The sequence below is a fragment of the Urocitellus parryii genome, chromosome 14, assembly GCF_045843805.1.
Source record: "Urocitellus parryii isolate mUroPar1 chromosome 14, mUroPar1.hap1, whole genome shotgun sequence".
NCBI classification, from domain to species: Eukaryota; Metazoa; Chordata; class Mammalia; order Rodentia; family Sciuridae; genus Urocitellus; species Urocitellus parryii.
In genome coordinates this window covers 14,749,273-14,773,276 of record NC_135544.1, presented here as the reverse complement: position 1 = coordinate 14,773,276, position 24,004 = coordinate 14,749,273, and the positions used below count along the sequence as shown (strand labels likewise).

Here is a 24,004-nt window from a genome sequence, read left to right as displayed (position 1 = left end):
GCCAGACCTAAGCCCGTGAGAAAGGGGAGAAGGAGCCCCCAATGTTGGCCTCCAGCCCCATCAAGTCCTCCTCCCACTTTGGCTTTGGCCTTTTGTACCGGCCCCACGTGACCCGCCCGGCCGGCTCTTCCCTCCTGCCCCGCCCCGCCCTCCGGCCTTTCCCGGCGCTTGGCCCAGCTCTTCCCGCTCTTCGGCCGCCCCCCGCCCGCGCTCTCGCGTCCTCCTCTCCCCCCCACCCCGCCTCTCGCCCAGGCTGTTCCCGCTCCCTCCCCGAGGCAGCCGTTCCCTCGCGACGCTTCCCCTCCCCCCGCGGCTGTTCCACCGCCTCGCCTCCCCTCCCCCCGGCCGGAGCTCACTGTCTCCAAGATGGCGGCCGTGTCAGTTTGGGGCATCTCCGCGGTCCGGCCCGGGGCCCCGGGATCCCGGCTCTCTTTCCCTCCGGTAAGTAGCCGAGGGGCCACCCCCGACCTCCCCTTGCCTCCGAACCCGAAGCTGAACCGCTCCGGGGACTGCTCTACTGCCTCGCGGGGTCGGCGGGCTGCTGCAGGCCCCGCCGCGGCCTGCGCCGCCTCCCGCTGCTCTGCGCCAGGCCTCGGGCCGGGGCGCCGTGGCCGCCCCCTCGCGCCCGGCCGGCGCCCGGCTTTCCCCGCCCGGCCCGCGCGCTGCCGGCTCGGCCCGCGCTGACGGCCCGAAGCCCCAATCCCCGCGGCGTGTCCCAGCTCCGGGAGCCGGCGGGTGGGCGGGCGGCGAGCGGCCAGGCCTCGGAGCCTCGGGCTGGGCTGTGCTAGGAGCCCGCTTTCCCTCGGGGCGCGCCCACCGCCGGGTCCCACCTGCGCCCGACCGGTCGCCGCCTCCTGGCCGGCGCGGCTCCTCTGCCCGCGCTCCCGGGCGCGCACGCCGCCCAGCCCGGTGCGCGGAGACCAGAGCCGGGCCGAGGCGGCAAGTGGGGTGACAGGCTGGCGGGTGTTGTGGTGCGGAGGAGGCAGCACGTGTGGTGTTGTGTCTGTCGGGCTGTCAGCCCCGGCGGCCGCCGGAGGGGAGGCGACAGGCTGCCTGTCAACCCTCGGCGGTTCTGGACCGGAGCTTCCCGACCTGTCAGGCTCTCGCGGCTGCCTGCGCGCCCCTCACACCTCGGTTTAGCCGGCCTCTGTGGAGCTCAATATTTGGAGGAGCTGGGAACCGGGGATACAGTACTCTTAACTCCACGTGATTTCATTGTTAACTTATTCCTGGGGTTCTGTTTCCTTCTAATGGAAACGGGGAAGTAGCCCATTGGCAAACTGTCGGGTTGTGCTGTTTGAAGTTTTTAAAGTTTCTCGCTCTTTAAAAAGAGAGCGCGAAGATGTGTTTGGGGGTGGGGAATGGGGACCGGGAAGGAATATCGGAAGCCAGTTGCGTTTGCTTTCTAGCAGCTGGTGTACTTTCTGAGAGTTAAAGTTCGAGCACAGCATTTTACTTACTTTCTACAGACATAGACACTGATGAAAACGCCTGCTCGAGAGACAATGAGTGGCTGTCATTCATTCTTTACCTGAGAACTTCATCAATTAGGACGTTCTCAGCGTCTTAAACTCAGGTTGTAGTTTCTTGTTTAGCTTAGCGTTAATGTCTATATAATGAACTTTCTTGGAATAATAAGACTCTGATTTGTTTCCTTTTGAGATCTTTACCAAAATGAAACATAGGTCTTAGGTTTTTTTTTTTTAAGTCAGCTTATTTTAAAGTAAAAATTTGGCATATATTTGAATGTTTTGCTTCAGCCTTTGCTTTCTTATCAGAGTTAATAGTGCTAGCTCTTTCCTAATGTCTATTAGTCCTGCCCCCCGCCCCCCCCCCCCGCGAGCCCCCGCTTTTTTTGTACTGGGGACTTAACCCAGGGACAGTTTACCACTGAGCTACATCCCCAGCACACCCCGCCCCTTTAACATTTAAAAAAAAAAGTATTTATTTTTTAGTTGTAGGTGGACACAATATCTTTATTTCAGTTTTATGTGGTGCTGAGGATTGAACCCAGGGCCTCACGTGTGCTAGGTAAGCACTCTACCACTGAGCTGCAACCCCAGCCCCGCTTTTTAACAAAATTTTGAAATAGGATCTCACAGATGCTGAGAGCCTTTCCAAGTTGCTGAGGCTGGCCTTGAACTTGTGATCTTCTTGTCTCAGACTCCCCAGCCGAACTTGTGCGCCACCACGCATAGCTTTCCTTTTGATTTTAATGTTACTATTAAGAATAGTTGCTGCAGGAGCTATTTTTCTACTATTGGTATCTTATAATGTGTGTAAATTATCAGTACAATAAAAGCAGAAGTTCTAAAAAACACTTAAGAAAAGTTCGTTTGGGGGGCAAAGAAGATATTTAGGTTCATAATTCATTATTTTAGTGATTTTTAACAAATGCCCATTTGCCAGTTTCCTTTGTAACAGAACATTGACTTTGACCCAGAGAGGCAATCTATTTGCATGTTTTGTTTTACTCATTATATTCATTTTGAGACAGCAATCTTGAATTTATATCTTTATCAGATTCACTTCTTTCTAGACCCACAAATAGTTTTTTTTTCCTGTTCTATACATTTGATATGCAATACATGCACTTGTACCCTGTGATTCTGGGCTTTTCTCATTTTTAGTTTCTCTGTCTGTAGATGGCTTATAAACAGGTCTGCAGGTGTTAGTTCCTCCAGCATGTGAATATTTAGTGTCTTAGTTTGGGTCAATCAGCATGTATTTCTTAAAATTTGGATGAAAATGGATTATTTTAAAATTCTTTAAGCATTTTCATACTAGGTAATTTTCAATGTAATAAGGTAATAATGTACTTATGAACTGTGAAACTTACATTTATTATTTTAATATCTGAAGTAGTTAGATTTTTCTCAGTGGTTTTCTGCCTATCTTATTTGACTGTTTTTTTTTTTTTTTAAATCTACTGTCTGGAATTTTGAAAGATGAAAGATTCACTCTTACTTTCATTACAGGATTCTTTCTACTAATCCAGATACTTGTTGAAGTGCTGAATAGTTTCTTGGGGAAAGATGTCAAGCAAGAGTTGAAATTCATAGACTGGTGAGCAGAGATGGCGGAGTACAGGATAGCTATCACTCCTCTGGTTAGTTGTAGCCTAAGGTCATTCGTAGAACATCCTGTTTTGTTTCCTCATTGTGTTATATCTACTCATCTCTGTTTTTTCTTTTTATCCCAATGATTTACATACATGGTTGTTTTAGAATGTTAAACACTTTGCTATTTGATTGCTTTAAAAGATTCTAACATTTCAATTATAACATATTTCTAGAATGGGCCTTGATAGAAAATTAACATTGTTTTGTTTTTCAGGCATAGGATGCACATTTTTGCTGTGAACCCTGAGAATGAGATGTATGGAGTCCTTGCAACATTATGAAGAGATCCATGTGTGATACTATTGAGAAAGCGGGAAGTTTGAAGACATTTCTAATAACCAGTTGTTTTGGTTTCTAAAGTAAAAGTGGGAATGCAGTCTGTTTTGTGAAAGGAGGAAGGACTCAGGCCAGAAAACTTGTATGCTATGGTTAACTGGTTCCCAGCCTCCGAAAATCTTGTTTTCCATGGTGTAACACTTACTCAGCATCAGGATAAGGGATAACGACTCTATGGATATACAAAATCCTTCACCATGGTAAAACTCGCTAACCCGCTGTATACCGAGTGGATTTTGGAAGCCATCAAAAAAGTGAAGAAGCAGAAACAACGTCCTTCAGAAGAAAGGATATGCAATGCAGTATCTTCATCCCATGGCTTGGATCGGAAAACTGTTTTAGAACAATTGGAGTTGAGTGTTAAAGATGGAACCATTTTAAAAGTTTCAAACAAAGGACTCAATTCCTATAAAGATCCTGATAATCCTGGGCGAATAGCACTTCCTAAACCTCGAAACCATGGGAAATTGGATAATAAGCAAAATGTGGATTGGAATAAACTGATTAAACGGGCATTTGAGGGCTTGGCAGAGTCTGGTGGCTCAACTTTGAAAAATATTGAACGCTTTCTGAAAAGTCAGAAGGATGTGTCTGCATTATTTGGAGGCAGTGCTGCCTCTGGCTTTCACCAGCAGTTCAGATTGGCTATCAAACGCGCCATTGGTCACGGCAGACTCCTTAAAGATGGACCTCTTTATCGGCTTAACACTAAAGCAACGAATGCTGATGGGAAAGAGAGTTGTGAGTCTCTTTCTTGTTTACCTCCAGTGTCACTGCTTCCACATGAAAAGGATAAGGTAAGAATGGTATATGCATCAGTGTTCATAGAGCTCATGTTATAGGATGCCACAAATTCACATTTCTAGGAAGTTTGAAGTTACATTCAAGTTTGGGGAACTTTTATGGAGTCATCCTGCTGTTTTTTAATTTATAAATTCTAACTGTGAGAACTTAATAGATGATAATTGCTCTGATACTTTGAAGTTTTTGAAGCCTAAGATTCAAAGTGTAGAGTGTTGTTCTACCTTAAAGGACATAGTTGTATTATAATTAAAAAGTGGCATGCAGCTTTAAACTTTTAATTTTTTCTTTGTGGTACTGGGATTGAACCCAGGGTTATTCTACCATTGAGCAGCCCTTTTTATTTTGAGACAGGGTCTCACTAAGTTGCTCAGGCTGGCCCTGAACTTGTGATTGTCCTCTCTTGGCCTCTTGAGTAAGTGGATTTACAGTCATATGCCATCATGCCCTGCACAACTTTAAAAGTTTTAAGTAAAAAGATTCTTACAGTACCTTACTTCTGGAAGTTGATGAGCAGCCAATGCCGGTGACAGGAATTTGGAAGAAGCAGATGAACCCCCCCCTTTTTTTTCTTTTTTCTGTTTTAAGTTGTCACTAGACAGGAATGAGATGGATTCTCATGACCCATAGCATGAGCTAAGCAAATTTAACAATTCATATTTCTATTGTTTACATTGTAACTTTCTGTCATGTAATATGGCTTTGATGATGATGATGATGTCCTAAACATTATTATTTATGACAGTTACGGTTACATGTGACAGGACTATAATATCCTATATTAGAAAAGTTCCAGAGAGTTGGGAATTTTACTGCACAGATGGAATCCTTACTCTGTTGTGTGTTATTCTATTATTTTGTGTGGCTGAAAGTATGTCTTTTTAATAATAAATTTTGGCCTTTAAATTTGGGGATGATAAGAATTTTATTAGTTGCTATTTTTTTAATTGAACTAGTGTTTTAGCTGCTCTGAATTGTTCTTTGGAGATGGATAGTACTTTAAGTTGTTACACCTTTGTGTATATTAGTAACCTTTGTTTTACTTAAAATCATGGAGCTACTTTTACTATGAAAAGATTGTATGTATTTGAAAATATTTTGAGATTTTTATTATTGTCATTATGTCTGTAGATTTTTGTTCAAATAACAATTGAAAATTAATAATACTGTTCTTCAGTGAAATTCTTAGAGATCTATTTTAGGGTTCAATTTTTCCTGTGAACTTTTCACAGGTCAAGCATCCAAATTCTGAAAGGAGCTCCACCACTGAGTTATAACACCAGCCCCAGATATATTAATTTTAAAAATTCTAGTCACACTTAAAATGTCAGAAGTGTATATTTTTAAAAGATAGTCAATTGGTTAAATACAAAATAAGTTCAAGTTCTAGATCCCTAGAACTTTGGTTTTGGAAGTGACCTTGAGAACCATCTAACAATCCTCATTTTGCCACAGAGCTGGGGACCTCTGCTGAGGCCATTGCACAGTATCCTTGCATTAAAAAAAGTTTAATTCAGTAGAATTTTGCTTTGGTTAGGAATACCTGTATGGCTACATAGCTCAAGTATGTCGTATAGTTAACTGAAGTTACCAAATTTGGGATATAAATTTGGGATATAAAATGGAGTTTCTTTGAGTAGACTTCTATGTGCACTGATCTCATTGGATTTCATGATAATAATTATGAATTTGGAGTTTATGAGATCTATTCTATTTTTTAAAATGAAATCTTATTTGCAGTAGTGAATTTCCTGAATGACTTTCCCCCAAAATGTGAAAAACCCACGTTCAGAATCATAATACAGTGAACTCTGGGGGAATTATTTCACCTTTGAACTGGTTATATATATCTGTTCCTCTTATTGTTATTTTGACCAGTTTCCTTCCTCTCCTTGAAACTACCTAATCACTTCCTATTAGGAATTGATTGACTTGTGGTTATGAACCTATATAGTTTCAACAGGAAAAGCAAAAGAAAAAAACTGGAGTGTATTTGACAGTGATGGAGAAAGGAAGGTATAGGCTAGAAGTAGTTTCACTTTTCGACATTCATTACTCTAGCACATAGTTGTTGAGTACCTACTGTGACCCAGGCACTCTGCTTGAAACTGATTTGGCTTTATTTTCTCTGGAATGTTAATATTATCTATTGGTCTGGTCATCTGTTGGGTAAGAGATGAAATTCAAGGACTATTTGGAGTGACCTGAGTAAGTTTCTTTTTACTTTTTCCTGTTCTGTTAATCTTTGGAAGGAACTATGATTGTATTTAGATTTTCAGCATCTAAGAGGTTATTGTTTTTTAGGGGGAGAATATGTAGAATATTCTTAAGAGGTGTTATAAAGTCTCTTGAAGTTTAGTATTATTTTACATTGAAAAGTAGTGAGGAGAACCTGTGGTATACTGTGATTTAAAAGTTTTATTCATGTTATATGGGGAATTTATGAGCTTGCTTTAGGTATGATAGTTTATGGTGAGGTAGTTTATTTAACCTAAATGAGTGTTTACTATATGCAAGGCATTAATTTAATACTGTTCAGTAGTTCCTTTTGTCTAAGGGGTACACTTTCCAAAACCCTTGAAACTAAAATTGGTATTAAACCCTATGCAGATGGTCCTTGACTTACCATAATTTGATGAATTTTCTATTTTGACAATGTCATGAAAGTGATGCATGTTCAGTAGAAAGTGTACTTTGAATTTTGAATTTCAATCTTTTCCTAGGCTGTGGGTTACAATACTGTGTTGTAATGCAGAGTGGCAGCCTATGCCCTAGCTCCCAGTCAGCCAAGTGATGCTGCAGGGAAACAACTGATACTCTATAGTGCATTGTGTTGCTAAAGTGTCATGCTTGGCAGGTTAGATGTATGAAATGCATTTTCAGTTTATAGTATTTAAATTTACCATTGGCTTATAGGGACTTAATCCCCATTGTAAATTGAGAAGTGTCTGCATGTACTATATTTTCTATACAACCTATGATAAAGGTTTATTTATAAATTAGGCATAGGAAGAGATTAATAGCAATAATTAATAATAAAATAGAACAATTATAACAAAATACTATAATAATGTTATTTAAAATTTATGAATTATTTGTTTCTGGAATTTTCCATTTAATATTTTGGGCTGCAGTGGATGATGAGGAACTGAAACTGCAAAAAGCAAAAGAGTGGAGAAAGGGGGACTAATGTATACATGTTAACTCATTTCATCCTCATAAAGCTAACATTGATATGTACCAACAATGAAGTTGGTTCTGTTGTTTTATAGTTGAAGAAAATGAGGCATAAAAGAGGTTCAATAACTTGTCCATGTAACACTAATATGATTGATATCCCAGCAAAGCTGGGATTTGAACTTTGGCACTCTGGCTCCAGAGTCTTTGTATTTGTAACAGGTATACCTACCACCTCTGGAGAGTCATATCTAAATATTTATCACAGCACTAAAGTATAGTCATGTTAACATTAACTGATACCCTCTTCCCCTCTTTTGCTGTTTGTGACCCTTATTTTCTTTTTCTGTTGTGGAACAGATTTCAAAACTGACTTAGGACTATTAATATTAAGAATGTATCAGGAACCAAAGATTATGAATAAGCTAGTTTATATACTTGAAGTTCAGAAAACATAATTTTCATCAGTGTGAAATTTTATTTTTTCTTAAAGGTGATTTCTGTGCTTACTAATTTTCATTTCAGTTGTTGCTAAAGTTTTCTGACTTGGGGATTCGTCACATAGCTGTAATAGGGTGGTTTAATTTGGGGCAAAATGTTGTGTTTCTTGAGTTATGGGATTTAGGAAACGAAGATAGTGTATAATTGCTTAAATAGCTACTACTTATACATTACTTTTTGAAATGTAGATATTACTATAAGATAATTTGTTCATTTATTTCACATTTGTTGTTCAGCAAACATTTGAATGCCTGCCATCAGTAGTGCATGTAGGATTTAGGTCTTTGAGTGATTAAGGCAGATAGAATACAGAAAGGAAATACACTTTTGGGGAACCCCATTTTAGATTATAAAATACAACTAAGAAGACATTTAGGATTGTTTTCTCATAACATTGAGGCTTTAATCTTTGAAAAACAATAACTGTTTTTGGGTTAAGTCCCACTACCCCATTCTGGGGATTGAACCTGGGGTGCTTTACCACTGAGTCACATTTCCAGCCTTTTAAAAAGTTTTGTAGTGGGCTTTCAATTGCTAAGCTTGCCTCCAACTTGGGCATCCCTTCTGACTTAGCCCTGGAGTTGCTGGGAGTTATAGGCATGCCCCACCATACTTCTCTTGGATTAACCTTAATATTACTTGAGATTATAATAGTTTATTTAAAAAATATATTTCTACACTGATTGTGGCTTCATTTTACACACTTAGAATAATTTGTTTGGATATATTTATACACACATGTAAATACATAAATATATGTGTGTGTATAGTTTATGTTCCATATTACTAGGTCCAGAAAATAGAAAAGTATACTTTTATGGTAATCATCTAAATCATTAAAATTTATTCTGTGGAATATTTTGAAACAGAATTATAATTTACTAAAGCGTTCTGTTGGAAAAAGAAAATGAGGTATTGACAACTATATTTTCGTTTAGTTACTACCTAGCTAGGTAATCTGGAGTAGATTAAGTGATACATCTCTTACCTTCTATTATAATACATTTTATTACAATGATCTCTTGGTAGAGTTGAGTCCAGATTATTTATTTTTACTGGAATATGTATTTTATTTTTGGTACCAGGGATTAAACCTAGGGATCCTTAAGCACTGAACCACATCCCCAGTCCCCCAAACCCTCTTTTTTTTTTTAAACATAGTTTATCACTAAATTGCTGAGGCTGGCTTTGAATTTGTGATCCTCCTCCCTCAGCCTTTTGAGTCACTGGGATTACAGATGTGTGATTTGGCTTAGAGTATGTCTTTTAAATTCAGGCTTAAGTGAGGTTTTGATAGGAAATTAAAATTTTAGGGTAAAGTTAATGAGAATGAGATATGTGTTCAAGTTACTGAGAGTAAAAGATAAAGTTTTCATTTAGCTGTTTGGAAATAGCCTTTATGCTAAAATTGTGTCACATTTTTATGTTAGAATAGTGATATTATGTAATACAATTGTTTATAAATATAAGCTTGGTAATTTCAATTTCAGACATACTGTTATGATACTTAATTAAAAAGGCAGTGAATAGGAGTTGTCCATGCTATTAAATTCAGGGGTGTGTGGACTGCTTGTTCTCTTAAAAAATAAAAAGCAATCCCAGCAGCTTGGGAGGCTGAGACAAGAGGATCACAAGTTCAAACTCAGCCTCAACATCTTAGTGAGGCCCTAAGCAACTCAGCGAGACCCTGTCTCTAATAAAATATAAAAAAAGGGCTGGGGATGAGGCTCAGTAGTTAAGCGCCTTGAGTTCAATCCCTGTACCCTCTGCCCCCCCCCAAAAAAAAAAGTAAAAAAAAAAAAAGCAAAAAATCCTTCTGAAAGTGAAAGATGCTTTAAAAAAAAAGGTGAGGATGCAGTGACATGGATAATGTAAATTTTGTAATATCAAGTTTGAAACATAGTAGTCTCAATTTTTCAATGTAACCTATGATGTTTATCTTATATCATTGTTTACACCATTTTTTTGTGACCATAAAAATCACTAACAAGTCATTGAGTGGGATTAATTGTAAATGTGGTTAGGAATTTGACTCAGAAGACTTGTTCTTTTTTTTAAAAAAAACAACTCATTTAAAAATAGGTGGAGATGTTTGTAGTAAGTATTTGTTTAAATATTTTTAAAAATTATTTAAATTTACTTAAGCTGTGGTTTGTTTAAATATAATCAAACGTACAGATACCTTTTGATCTTCTGGTTAGCCTGTGAGTTCAGTGATTTTTGATAATTTTCAGCCCATGATACACCCTGAAAGAAAACTTGAGCTATTAAAGTCTGGGTTAGACATTATTAATGAAAACTTTTATACCAACCCTTGTGCCTAACCTAGTTGTTTATCTTATATTTACAGATTCCATAAATTCTTTTTTTTAAATCTACTTTATTTTTTTAATTAGTTATTCAAAACATTACAATGCTCTTGACATATCATATTTCATACATTAAATTCAAGTGGGTTATGAACTCCCATTTTACCCCAAATACAGATTGCAGAATCACATCGGTTACACATCCACATTTTTACATAATGCCATATTAGTAACTGTTGTATTCTGCTACCTTTCCTATCCTCTACTATCCCCCCTCCCCTCCCCTCCCATCTTCTCTCTCTACCCCATCTACTATAATTCATTTCTCTTCTTGTTTATTTTCCCATTCACCTCACAACCTCTTATATGTAATTTTGTATAACAATGAGGGTCTCCCTCCATTTCCATGCAATTTCCCTTTTCTCTCCCTTTCCCTCCCTCCTCATGTCTCTGTTTAATGGTAATCTTTTTCTCCATAAATTCTTCAGAAATAGAGATCTAGAAGATCTATACATTGTGGACTTTTTTTTTTCTTTATCTATAGGCTAAGGGAATGTAAATAGTTGCTTATAGAAAACTATTTATAGTTAGCACTTGGTAAGGACTAATGAGTTCAGCACTGTTCTAAGTGCTTTAACATATACTTTCTTATTAAAGTTTTAAAGGAACTCTACATGGTTAAGTTTTATAGGTATAATATTTATATAATAGCTCTTTAATAGTAAAGTTTTCATTATGGCTTTTCATTAAAAACCAGATTGAAAATAAATGTAAAGAAAATGCAAGATCATTATATTCTTTCTTTTTTTTTTAGAGAGAGAATTTTTTAATATTTATTTTTTAGTTTTTCGGCGGACACAACATCTTTGTTTGTATGTGGTACTGAGGCTCGAACCCTGGCGCACGCATGCCAGTCGAGCGGGCTACCGCTTGAGCCACATCCCCAGCCCAATTTCCTCTTATTCTTGCTGCCTGATTTTTATCGAATTCATCCTGTACATATGGGCCGGTACTTCTTTTTCACATTACCTTTTCCTTTACTATGAGAACAGATAATAGGAGCTGTGCAAGAATATGGGGGAAAAATTATATTATTTCAGACCTCTTGATGTACAAGAATCTTATTGACATCCTGTAGATTTTCTTTCTCTATTTAAAAACAATTTGAAGAAAATATATTTCTACACTGGCTTGGTTGTGTGAGAAGATGGAATCCAGGTATCAACTTTGCTGGTTAAAATAGAACTAGTATTTTTTTCTCCTATTGAACTAGAGAATCTTTTTAAAATTAAAATAATGAATACTTTTCATATTCTGATTTACAATCTTGAAAAGAAATAAATATGTTATGTATATAGAAATTATTAAGAGCTTCATTCTGGTAAAATTGTTTTACCAGTTGGCTACTTAGAGGTGGAGTCATTTCACAAAGGATTTCAGCAGATGAATTAGACCAGTAGCAACTTCACCCTTCTGCTTGTCCCAGCTGGAGCAGGATTAGGACTGATTCAGCTGCAGCTGGTTCCCAGGAAAATGAAGGCTGTTTCTTCTCTTTCTCTCTTTTTTTCCTTCTTTGACTGGAAAGTCAGAGTTCCCAACAGATGGCTTTCATCAGCCTTGTACAAAACTCTGTAAATTCAAGACCAAAGAATTATTTTCAACTTTATTAGGGAACAGGTGAAGAAGTAGTTTGTAATATGGTACTATTTTGTTAAGTGTTAAAATTAAGCATAGAGATTACAGAAATGTAGCTTTTAGATTTGCATAATGCTTTTGTGGGTCAAAGTAGTTTATAACAGCAAATTGGGAGGAGGTAGAAACTAAGAAAATATAAACCTAGCTGTAGTGTTGATTGAAAGTATATATCATAGCTGAATTATTTACAAAGTATAGATAAATTCTTGGGGGGGGGGAAGGAATGTTCTGCATTTTGTATAATTTTGAGCCAGTAGTAATCTTGAATCATAGTGATTCTCATCTTCGCTTCACAACTAGGGAAACTGGGAGCCAAAGAGAAGTGTCTTTTCCAGTGTCACTCAGCAAGTTGATTACATCTAGGAGAATTGATCAGGTCCTTTTTGATTCTATGCTTTTTTCATTATGCTATAGTATTGTTTTATAATATTAAAAAGCAATTGGTGTAAATTAATGTGGTTAGAACTTTCCCCCTTAATGGAAACCACAGAATAAATTCTGGTCTAGAAAATTGTGGTGATTCTGTAAATCATAAATAAAGCCTGTTTCAGTGTTTGAAAACAGCTATACATTCTTGTTAAAAGAGTTGAAACCATATCTTTTTTTAAAAAAATCTTTTTCTTTTGGCTCAAATTAAAGGAATTGTAAAGCTTTCCTATGTTTTTAGTTAAGTATTAAAAGAACATGTTGAGTTATCTTGATGCAAGAAAAAGTGTTCTTTGAGTTCTGAAAATATGTTCACTTAAAAATAAGTCTGAGTTTTAGTGTGTGTGCAACACACATGACTTCTGAATCATTTGGAAAATTGTTCAGAGCTTAAGATTCTTGAGACTAAGGTAGAGATAGCAAAGTACAAATTTTTATTAATTAACAAAAGAAATTTTTATCAAAGCATTAAGTATGAGTAGACTAAGAGTGTGTAGTTAAGTGCTCTTGTATATACTTAATGTCTTGGTGGATTTTGAGAGATCTGTAGTATTACCAGTAAACAAATCATATAGGGAAGACAGCAGACAAGAAGTGATTTTTCCACTAGCATTCATCCTCACCCCACCCCCGCCTTTTTTTTTTTTTATATCAGGGATTGAACCCAGGGTCTTTAACCACTCAGCCACATCCCCACCCCTTATTATATTTTATTTAGAGACAGGGTCTTGCTGGGTTGCTCATGGCCTCTGTGAATTGCTGAGGCTGACTTTGAACTCTCCATCCTCTTGCTTCAGCCTCCCCAGCCACTGGGATTACAGGCGCGCAACATGACACCAGGCCTAGTATCCATCTTTATACAATTTCTACTTTGTTGTAAAACTTAGATTTATTACAGTCCTGGCAAATAAAGGTTAAGTTTGAGGACTGTTGTTTGTAAAATTATCAAGTGATTTTTTAAAAAAGATTTGCTGGTATAACTTAATAAAGAGAAATTAATAGATATAGAAAAAGCCTGGGAACTGAAAAAATAAAATCTTTATGAAATATTTTACTGTCTGAAAGAAGACAGTGGGCACCTATGTGCAGGATAGGTAGATTTCATATATGTAGACATGTTATCAAGTCTGTGTTACAGGCTGCTTTTTCCTCCAGGGAATTGTGAACTGCAGTTGACCCTGAGAGCTACTGCTAAATGTGGTTTTCAATTCTTTTAGCTTGGTAAAGTATAGGTTCCTTTTTTCTTATTATTCTCATCTCTGGCTCCAGTAAGGCATTTAACTTCAGGGTTCTCTAGAACTTGTAGAAGAACTATTAGAAACATTGCTATGTGCACTGAATGTAATGCTGTTCTTGAATGGTTTCCCAGTTTTCTGGGTATCTTTAAATATTTGATTCTTGTTTATATCCTGTTTCACAATTTTCCTGCCTTATTTACTTAATTTCTTTTTATACCAGCCAGTTTTTCTTTAATTCTGTAACATAAAGTTAAAGCTAAACCTGTTCTCTCTAAAACAGAATTCTTGACTCTTAAGTCCACTTTAGAATCACCTGAGGATCTTTAAAAAATAAATGCAAATTCATTAGACTCTAGCAGTAAGACCCAGTTTTAGAAGGGTGTGTGTGTGTGTGTGTGTGTGTGTGTGTGTGTGTTTTAAACAATGTCTATCTAATGTGCACCTAGTGTTAAGAACCACTGCTCTGATGATGGTTAGAATCAACATCTCTGAAGTGAGAACTGGCTGAGGGAGGCAGGGATAAAAAGGATGTACTACTTAACATTGAAATTCAGACAGAAACAGTAATATACTTTATACCTTCTGATGAACACATTTTGGGCCTAGGACACTATACTTCTGGATAACTAAAGTCTCTTTTATCTTACTCCCTAACCATAACTTCCCTAATCTTCCCCCTTTCTCCTTCTGTGCCTGCTGTTTCTCTTCAAGGTATGTAGATTAGAGACAGTTACCTTCATTATTCTGATGTATTTGATGGGGCTACTATTCTAATGCAATTCTTCTAATTCTCTTTATGGCTCTTCCTCAGTTTATTCCGGATACTTCTGCATTCAGTTGGCAAACAGTTTAAGTTATGCCAACCTTTTCCCCTTCCTGCTCTTATAAGGAATGTACTTCGTTTTGGAGAAAGTCATACTACCATGTGGTTGGGTGCCACTTACAGATTCATGGCCTCTAATAATTTCAGCTCTGCCTTGTGCTTAAAGGACATTATCTCTAGGTAGTCGGTTCTTGAGCATTGGCTCCAACCCTTTTGCCTTTCTCCTAATGAGCAGATACTTCCATATGCTTCTTCATTGAGAGAATGAAATCTTATCAGTTCATGAGTTCATTCAGTTTATGCCCCTCTCATGCCAACCCAAATACAGCTGTGCTTATTTTTACCCCCTTGTTACCTTCTCAGAAAACAGTAAGAGAAGTGTCAAAGGCTAGTTTTCTTTTTATGTGCAGGATCCTATTTTCTCATACCTCAAGGCCTTGTTCAGTCAAGAATATTCCCCAGTCTTTTGATTGTGCCATCTTTCTCTGTGTACTCTTCTTTCATCAGAGTAAAAACAAGCCAATTCCCTTTCCAGATCCTTTTCTCTATACTCTTCTTGCTTTCATTTTTAAACTTAAAAAAAATTTGTATTTATTCTAGATCTGCTGCAATCTTTTCTTTTGGCTCTGAAGTACTATTTGAAACTGCTCTTTGGGCAGTTTTCAGTCTTTTACCTGCCTTCTCAGCAGCATTTTGTACTTGTTGCCCAGCCTTTTCTTGACTTCTGGGATAATTCTTTCCTAAGAATTCCTGCTCCTTGCAGTATTTCTGATAATTTATTTTCCACTTACTGGGATTTCACCTTTTGCCGGTATTTTACATATTGGTATTCCCGAAGTTTCTGCTCTTCACCCATTTTTTATTGTTTCAACCTTTCTGAATTCTCTCTAGACCTCTCTTCTCTATACTGATGACTCTGATTTCATATCTTAATTCCAGATCTGTCTTCCAAGCTCTGGACTTATATATCCTGCTGCGTAGTGTTTTATCTTCATCACTTCACATTTATGATGACCTGGTATAATTTGTCACTTTCCCTCAACTTGTTCTTCTGATTTCTTAGTGTAGTATAAGAGATGTCATCAATTGAAGTTTAAAAAAAGAAATTTTGGCATCATCTTCCGCACAGCACTAGAATTCAGTTTTAGTTTGTCTCTAATCTTTCTCATACTTTTAAACATCTCTATTAAGTAACTCATCTCCATTCCAGCTGGCTTTATTAGAGCAGGTCCTTATCATTTCTCTTCTGAATTGCTCCAATAGCTTCCTCACTGGTTTTCCTTCTTCCACTATCATCTTCCTCCAGTCTACATTATTGTCAAGAATGATCTTATTAAGAAGTGATAAGAACGGAGGCCCAAGAATCAGACCGTTTTGTTTGTATCCATGCTAGCAATACTTTAAGACCTTAAGTGATGTGCTTAATTTTTCTTCACCACATTTCCTTCTATAAAATGGGGATAATACAGTGCTTATCTCATAACAAAGCTGTAAGGATTTAATGAGTTAATATATACCAGTGCTGACTATTAGAACTTTGTACAAAGAGAGAAATATGTATCACCAGGAAAAAAAAAAAAGAGCAAGAGAGAAAAACATTCGCTTGGTGCTCTCTACTATAGCCTAATTGTAGCTTTTGAGCTCTAGAAATGTGGCTAGCTGACTGAAGAACTGAATTTTTAGTAGTTTTATTTAATTACAATTCAGTTGAAACAGCCACATATGGCTAATAGCTACTGTATTAGACAGTTCAGAATATATATATATATATATATATATATATATGGTCCTTCTAATAGTGAGAAAGAGCTCAATGTTAACATTTATTACCATTTTTCTTTCTCTTCCCTCCCTCCTCCCCTCTCTTCCTTCCTTTGTTCCTTTCTTCCTTCTCAGGGGCATTTAACCACTGAGCTGTATCCCCAGTTCTTTCTATTTTGTATTTTGAGACAGGGTCTCACCTAAGTTGCTTAAGGCCTCGCTAGTCCTGCCTCAGCCTCCTGAGCTGCTAGAATTACAGGCATGTGCCACCGCACCCAACTTATTTCCATCTTTATAAATTAATCTTACTCATTTGCTTAAAATCTTTCAATGCCAAATTCTGTGGTATAGTATATTTGATATATAGTCCCCGCTCCCAAGTTGCTCTAGATTTGTTTATTGCTACTTTTTCATATACCATCTGTGTTCTACTGTAATCCGAGATTCCTCAAATGAGTACCAGCAGTAGTATCCTCTGAAAACTTTTCTGAAATACATTTTGTTTTTTTTTTTTTTTTTTTGGTGGTGTTGGAAACTGAACCCAGGATCTTAGGCATGGTTGGCAAGCACTCCACCAGTGAGTGAGCCATTACTCTAGCCCAAAATGAAACAAAGATTCTCATATTCCAAGGCCTACTGAATCAGAAACTGGAGTTGGGACTCTGCAACCTGTATGTTAATAAGCCCTCCAGCTAATTCTCATGTATCCTAAAGTTTGAGAACCACTATACTGTATCAGATTCCTTACAGTCCTTACATCTACCTTTTTTTCTCTTGCTTTTGTATTTTTCTTCTGTCTCGAGTAATCAATCATTACTTCTCTCTTTGTCCATTAACTCTTATTTAACCACACAGATTTAGTTTAGGCATATCCTCTTTCTCTTTCCTCCTTTATCACCAGCCTGCTCTGAGGCTCTCTTCATGTCCTTGATATCCTGTATACACACCTCTCATGGCCCTTTTTATGTATATATTGTTGTTTTAGGCTATTTCTATTAGTGAATTTAGGATCTTGTTTTTTATCCCCGTGTCCCTATTTATCTAGCAGTGTCTGGTTGCTTTACAATATATATTGAGTGTCTTCCAGGTGCCAGCACAATGATTAAGTCTTGGGTGAAGGAGATATAGTCTGTAATTAGCACAGAGTGCCTGGCAACACAGAGCAGGGGTGGGGGAGGCCAGGGAAATTTCTTGGATCTCAGAGGAAGTCACATGTGAGAGGTTAGTGAAGCGAGGAAGCAAATGGGTGGGGTGGGAGAGTGGTTCCTGCAAAGGGAACAGCATGTACAAAGGCCTAGAAGCAAAACATTTCAGGCATATAGTAAATGTTTAAGGGATACGGATTTTCTAAAAATTGCTAACTTTCAGATTTTGGTTTTGAAGTCACTGCTGTTCCCAGCAAACTTTGCATTTTATGTGCTTGGTATTTTTAGAGCAGCTTTTATACTTGATACCATGCATTCTTTGAGCATATGGTTAAGGTGTGATAGGGTAACCTCCAAAGGAGCAGGATTTATTTATTTATTTAGTCTGTTAAAGCAGAAAAAGGATTAATTTTATCTGAAAATTGTTTTATAGGGTGGGGAAACACCTGGTGGCAAAGCCTACTTGTTCCTCTCATTGCATTAGAGTAGACCAAGATTTTATTTTATTTTATTTATTTATTTTTAAAAATTTTTTAGTTGTAGATGGGCATAATACTTTTTTTTTTTTTTTAATTTTTACATGGTTCTGGGGATCGATCGAACCCAGTGTCTCACACATGCTAGGCAAGTGCCGTACTGCTGAGCCACAACCCCGGCCCCTAGACCAAGATTTTAAACGAGCATCTTAAAACTTAGAATACTGAGAAATCATATCATTTAAGAAAGCTGAAAGACAGCTAGCATGCCAGCCACAACTGTTGTCACTTTTGTAACCTCACTCTGTTAATTGGCTCCTTTTGTCCTTGATGCTGCCACCCTAGGCTTCCTGTTGCTCTCATTAACCCTCCATTGTAAGAGTAACTAGGCATTGGTTAATGTGCTGTGCAGTTCCAACTATTAGTTTGATGTTAAATATCTACTTTTGGGTGTTTGGGACTTTGTAAATGTAATTTTCAGTAAAAACTTCCATTTTATTCTCCTTGAGTGTTTTATAAGTGATTGGCTTCATCATCTATTAGCTTTGAAAGAAGGCTGATAAAAATTCAGTTTTGTGTCTGATGATGTCACCTAAGCAGAACAAACCTAGAGAAAAGGTAAATTCAAATCTTTTCCCTAAAACTTCATGTGGGTGATAAATGTCATGTGTCTTAAATTATTTCATATTATTAAGACTTGTGCCTTCACACATATTTTCTCTTGACATGACACTTTGTAGTAGGGTAGCCAATCATAGTGCTGTGATGGCCAAGTTTTACTTAAAAAATCCTGTAGTTAGTTAAGGGAGTAAATGGAACCAGAATCCAGTCTTTCAAGTCTAGTGGTACTCCTTTAGCCACATCAAGCTACTTCTTGAGAAAGACTACAGTCCATGAAAATGACAAGATTAAAAAATTGGGTGCTTTTTAGCATTTGTTATATGTATCTTTTAAACCATTTATAAAACCATATGTGTTACTAGTCTTTGTATGCAACTCTTGGTACTTTTAAGATACTTAGAAATTTTTTTTTTCAGATTGAAATTGGCAGATTTGAATTTCTTTCTTTTTTTTTTTTTTAAAGAGAGAGTGAGAGAGGAAACAGATTTGAATTTCTAATGATAGAAATTAGATGGAGCTGCTAAACCTTTATTTTTTTTGAAGTTTATTAGCCTCTAGGTTAAATAAAGGAAGAGAGTTTAAGATGTTTTTTAGAAGTATTTGATACCTCACCTGAAAAGTATCATTTGCTACTTCCTTCAAGTAATATTTATGGTTACCTATGTATTTTTAAAAGCTAGAAAAAGTTGTTTTCTTCATAGATAAAATTTTTAAAGTACACAAAGAGTATTACATGAAAAATATTCTTCTGGTTCCTATTCCCTAACCAGCTACCTGGTTTCCCTCTTGGGAGGCAGCCAGTGAGTTTTATGTTTCTTTTACACCTTCCAAAGAGATTGTGTGTGTGTGCAGATGATCATTTTTTTAAAGAGTATTCTGTATCACTACATAAAATTTGGTGGTATTTCATCATAATATATTTTATATAACTAGCTATTGTTAATAAACATTTGTTTCCAATCTTTTATGTTTACAGACTTTGCTGTAGTAAGTAACTTATTTTGTACATTGTCCCACTTATCGGCCTCTAGAAGTGGAATTAATTGAGTCAGAGAGTTATGTCTTTGTAATTTTGATATTTCTAAGCCTTTCTCCATAGAGATTCTTAACTATCCATGAGAATACCTGTTTCCCTAAACCCTTTGCTCCATAGAGTAAATTTGATCTTTTAGCAATCTGAGAAGTAAAAACTATTTCCTGACCACCCCCTGTCCCCTGACGTTTTTTCTTTTTTGTGGATTTAACCCAAGACCTCACATATGTCAGGGCAAGTATTCCAGAATTGAGCTATGCCCCAGCCCTTTTTCTTTTAGTTTGAGACTGGGTCTTGCAGAGTTACGCAGAGTGGCCTTGAACTTGTGTTCCTCCTACCTCAATCTCCCATTAAGCAGGATTATAGGCCTGTACTACTCATTATATGTTTTATACTCTATTCTTTCTTTGTCATTGGAGTTTATTCTTCCAACTGAGTGACCAGGGACAATTTCCGATCAACTTTTTAACGTCATTTTATTTTTTTGTGATCCTAGAGTGAACCCAGGGCCTTGTGCATGTAAGGCAAGTACTTTGCCAACTGAGCTATATCCCCAGCCCCTGTTTTAAGTCTTGATTATTTAAAAATGTGCAGCTTTTATAAGTAATCAGAAACTTGTATTCTTTTTTTTTTTTTTTAAACTGCTATATGGCTATAGAAATATCTAGGTCTTTTTGTAAGATCTTGTGTAAGTAAAGATGTATACTGAGGGCTGGGATTGTGGCTCAGCGGTAGAGCGCTCGCCTAGCACGGGCAGGACCCGGGTTCGATCCTCAGCACCACATAAAAATAAAGGCAATGTGTTGTGTCCATCTACACCTAAAAATAAATAAATAAATAAAAAGAAGAGAAAAAAAAAAGGATGTATACTGATAGATTTCTGTTTTGTTGAATGAGCCTGTACTCCCCCACGAAAATAAATATCTTATTGGCCTGTTGCTTTTCTACTATTAAATCTATTATAGATACTTTAGTATGTTATGGCTTTTCAGCCTTTTTAAGTGCTAGTTGTGTAGTATTTGTATTTGCAACAGTGTAGTTTTGAGTACTTATTATGTTTAGGTCATGGCAACCCTTTAAGAAAGATTGTCTCTTTTATAAATGAAACAGGTTCATAGAGATTAAGTGGTTTGCCCAAGGTTATATAGCTGTTAAAATGTAGAGGCTGGGGGAGTGGCCAAAGGGAAAAAAATTTTTAAATTTGAAGTTTTGATAAATGAATTTCTGTTGAATTAGTGCAGTTATACAATGTACAGAGTGATTACAGCACTAATTCTGATTAGTTTAGGGTTTACATAAGAATATTAAGAACACAGATCCCAAGCCTCACCACTTACTTATTATTTGATCTTTAAATCATTTAACTTTCCGTGAACTTTAGTTTCCTTTTCTGTAAAAGAGGCATAGTAATAATACCTAAATCCTCTTTTTAAATATTGTTTTTAGCTTGAGCAGGTTATGGTGGCTTTTTAGCCTTTTACTTTAAAAAAAGAGCAGGAAGTAGTACTGACTTTCCTTTCTTCAGTAAAACAAAACAAAAATCAGATTATTTACCCACAAAATATTGCCATGATATTTTGAAGATCATTGGAAAATTTCATGAACATACATATATAAATGTTAACGGGATGTAGAAATAGATGTCTAGGTAGTTTAAAAGCATTTGTCATGTATTTTATAATTATTTAAATTAGGGTGGATGGATGTTCTCTCGTCATATACCTTTGGAAAAGGCAAAATATTTAAACAACATCCCTTTGCCTCTACTTTGGGCCCATTTTTTAAGTATTTGAAAGTAACAATCTCTCCTCAATTAAAGAACAAAAAATTTCTTTATAAACAAGAACAAGCAGAGTTCCCCTTTGTTAAAAGTTGTTAAAATGGCTCCTTATTTCAAGAAGCTGAAAATTAAGGCAAATGTGAAGTCACAGAGCTATTTTCCCCCATGCAAAATGACCTGGCTTATATTAGGAATCAAACTAATGGCTTTACTATAATTAAGTACCATGTTGTAAAGTACTGTTTTTCAAATTGTCATTTGGGGATCTTGTTAAAATACTATTTCAGATCCTTGGTGAGGCCTGAGATTTTGCATTTCTAACAAGCTTGCAAATATTTCACTGTTGCATGAAACACCCCATTAGAGTAGTGAGTTTCTGTAAGACTGAATCTCTTTTTACTCTTGACTTCCTACTCTTTGCTTTTGATTATCTTAAATCCTATGCTTATTTTCAGACATTCATAAAATCATATGCCCATTCAGACATTTTTTCAGATTTCAATTGAATGTCTGTGTCCCACGTACTATTCTAGGTACTGAGTTTGTAACAGGGGTGCTAGGTGGATACTCTTCTTTCATTTAAATGGATAAGCCAAGGAAATAACAGTAAGTTATATATAAGTGATGATAGGAAAGTCCAAGTAGTTCTGAGAATATTTTAAGTACAAATTTACTTTTTAATAGTTTTTAAAAAATACCTAGTCTAGTTTCTCTGATATATTGACATCTGGGTTAGCATGCCTAAAAAGCTGCACACTGTCAGCTTTCCCCTTTCATTATATAGGAGAAGGAAGCCATGACGAGTAGAAAGATTTAGAGAACCTCAACATAGGTATGCAGTGGAAACATTTCTGTACCTTGCTTTTTCTAGACAATAATGAAAAATATTTATTTCCTGAACCAGAAGAGGACATCCCTGGGTACTTAGTTACTAACTATCATTAAGGACGTGAATAGAATTTGGGCCAAGTTTACTGTTTTCACCATTTAACTCCTTGTGTGAATTTTGGCAAAGTATTTTACCTCTCTGCCCTTAATTTATTCATGGGATACTGATTTTGTACACAGTTTTAGAGACTATAAGAAATATTGGATAGCATATAGCATAACTGGTTAGCTTTCAATAGGCTTCAGTAGGTTAACTAGACTTCAGTAGGTGTTACTTTCTTCTGACCTAACTAACTTCAGAGCAATTTATTAGTATACTCAAGAAAATTGAGGAAACATTCTGGCATGTAAGAATCTTAAAATTTTCTTGGAGATATAAAAAGTAAGAGGAATACTTCCAAAATAGCATTCAAACAAAAGTAAGTCCTCTTAATAGACTCAGACTCTCAAATAGATAAAAAATATGAAATAATTGTGGAAGTCTTTAAATTCAAATCTTATTTTTGCAGAGGGAAATTATATGACTTCCCCTAAATATTTATATATTTTCCATATAAATAGACAAGGAGATCTTCTAACATCCAATATTAACCATATGTTACTGTCTCTTTTTAGGAATTTCTGTATCTCTAACTACAATTTTCTATTTTATTTTAAGCACCTAATAACTTACTGTACATATTTTTTAAAATTTTTTTTGTAGTTGTAGATGGACAGAATGCCTTTATTTTATTTGGTGCTGAGGAGTGAACCCAGTGCTTCATGCATGTGAGGCAAGCACTCTGCCACTGAGCTACAACCCCAGCCCTTACTGTACATATTTTGAATACTTGTAAATGTTAAATAATTTCCTGACCCTCACAGAGTTGAAAAGTAATAACTCTTCATAGCCCTGACAGCAAATTAAATACTTTTAATTTAATATTTCTACTGTAAACAATTTTCTATTACATTTTTGTAGCTCTGTAGTAAACTAACTTGGATTTTTATGCAGAGCTTAGAATGCATAATTTTGTTAGTCTCGTAAGGAAGTGAAAACTTTCTTCTGAAGGCTCCATAGTTGAGTCTGTGAAATAAACTGACTATTGTCAGTTTAACTGATGAACAGAAAAACCATTTAGTTAAAGGCATATGCATGGGAGTTGCACAAAATATGAAACTTGACAAAAGATCAGATGATTAAAGTATCATACTGAGCTACATGAAAGGGATAGGCCAAGGGTCACTGGTGGTGGGTGAGAGGAGGTGACATGTGCAGTCTATAAGGTGGTAGAGTAAATGCCAGGTGAAGGGAGTAAATGTACAGTGAACAATGACTGTTTGCTATACAGTTAATAAGTCTCTTGGGTAATAAGGTTATCTCAAAGCAACCTTCCTGATAAGATACTTTACCAATGTAAATTTCCTTTAGAGAAAATGTCTTTTACAGAAGGACAGCTTTTTAGAGCTACTCTAGTATCTGCAGTTTCTCAAAATAACCAGCTCAAAATATGCCAAAGAAATCTATTTTGGGGTTACACGTTCTGTCTCCTACAGTCATATTTTGGGGTGGTATGTTCTTGTTACCAAAATCTTAGATCAGAGGCCTGCCTGTGGGGGTCCCAACAAACCTAGTCCAGCTACTTTCACCAAAAATCAAGCAGAAAAGGTAATGGTGAAAAGCAGGAAATCCATATGGCTATATTGGGAAAGCAATACAGTACCTCAACCCTGTCTTCGGGGTGCTGACTGGAGTTTTAGGTTTAACTAGAAGAATACTTTGGGCAGGGATTGAGGGATGCATAATTAAGCAGTCTTGGTCCATTTGTGGTCTAGTTGATCATTATTTCAATTCTGATTCCGTGTGGTGGCTCCAGGGAAATTTCTTTGATG

General features: G+C 36.8%; 1 protein-coding gene across 5 annotated transcripts in view; it reads left to right on the top strand.

The window, feature by feature from the left end:
* The first annotated feature begins 329 nt into the window (after positions 1–329).
* The window catches only part of Kat6a (lysine acetyltransferase 6A), a 106,198-nt gene continuing 82,523 nt past the window's right edge, over positions 330–24,004 (top strand). For 2 of the 5 annotated variants that reach the window (XM_026409316.2, XM_026409317.2), the window contains exons 1-2: positions 330–441; positions 3,337–4,255. In XM_026409316.2, coding sequence (XP_026265101.2) covers positions 3,656–4,255 — 600 coding nt within the window. In that variant the 5' untranslated portion in view covers positions 330–441; positions 3,337–3,655. Of the gene's footprint in view, positions 442–2,978; positions 3,110–3,336; positions 4,256–24,004 lie in introns of all 5 variants that reach the window. The other 3 variants (XM_026409315.2, XM_026409314.2, XM_026409313.2) reach the window with 3 other exon arrangements.